The following is a 965-nucleotide window of genomic DNA, read 5'->3' as shown; positions in this document are numbered from 1 at the left end:
GGGCCTGTAGTCGCAGCTACTCGGGAGGCTGAGGCAGGAGAATGGCTTGAACCCGGGAGGCGGAGGTTGCAGTGAGCCGAGATCGCGCCACTGCACTCCAGCCTGGATGACAGAGCGAGACTCCATCTCAAAAAAAAAGTTAGCTGGCTTAGTGACGCCCACCTATAGTCCCAGTTACTCAAGAGGCTGAGGTGGGAGGATTGCTTGAGCCTGGGAGTTTCAGGCTGCAGCAAGCTGTGATTGTGCCACTGCAGTCCAGCCTGGGTAACAAATTGTGATCCTGTCTCAAAAAAAAAAAAAATTTTTTTTTTGAAAAAGAGTTCTTCTCTAACCCCAGGTAAATGCAAGATTGAAATGGACTTGTTAGAGGAAGGTGTGATTTCAACTATACTTTTCTTTTTCACCTCAGTGTTCTACATGTGGGAAATGTTTCTCTCAGTCTTCCAGCCTTAACAAACACATGCGAGTCCACTCTGGAGACAGACCATACCAGTGTGTGTATTGTACTAAGGTAAATGGAACCTCTTACTAAGGGATGTGTCCTGAGCTCTGCTTGGGTGTCTATGTATAAGAACTTGAAACAAAGCCTGGCTTAATGAGTTCTTGGTAAATGTTAGTCAAGTATCAGCCCAGTCCTCATGTCCACCCCTAAATATGCTCGACGTTGCTAAAGATGGTCAAATATCACCAACCTCCTATTGCCAAGCTGGCATTTAGGGTACATGTAGTAAAATACATTCCAAATTTATGGAGACCTGATGACCTATTACATAGTATTTAAAAGCACTAGCCAGGTGTGGTGGCTCGTGCCTATAATCAAATTTTCCGTGCATTGGTGGCTCGTGCCTGTAGTCCCAGCTACTTGGGAGGCTGAGGCTGGAGAATTGCTTGAGCCCAGGAAGTGGAGGTTGCAGTGAGCGGAGATTGCACCACTGCACACTCCAGCCTGGGTGACAGACTGAGAC

General features: G+C 47.0%; 1 protein-coding gene across 2 annotated transcripts in view; it reads left to right on the top strand.

The window, feature by feature from the left end:
* The window catches only part of PRDM14 (PR domain containing 14), a 31,293-nt gene that overhangs the window by 19,854 nt on the left and 10,474 nt on the right, over nucleotides 1–965 (top strand). For both annotated transcript variants that reach the window (XM_011940927.1, XM_011940926.1), the window contains exon 7: nucleotides 410–511. In XM_011940927.1, coding sequence (XP_011796317.1) covers nucleotides 410–511 — 102 coding nt within the window. The remainder of the gene's footprint in view (nucleotides 1–409; nucleotides 512–965) is intronic.

The sequence above is a fragment of the Colobus angolensis genome, unplaced genomic scaffold (assembly GCF_000951035.1).
Source record: "Colobus angolensis palliatus isolate OR3802 unplaced genomic scaffold, Cang.pa_1.0 Scaffold194, whole genome shotgun sequence".
NCBI lineage: Eukaryota > Metazoa > Chordata > Mammalia > Primates > Cercopithecidae > Colobus > Colobus angolensis.
The sequence above is the reverse complement of the archived record's forward strand: the minus strand, read 5'-3'. Positions and strand labels throughout refer to the sequence as shown.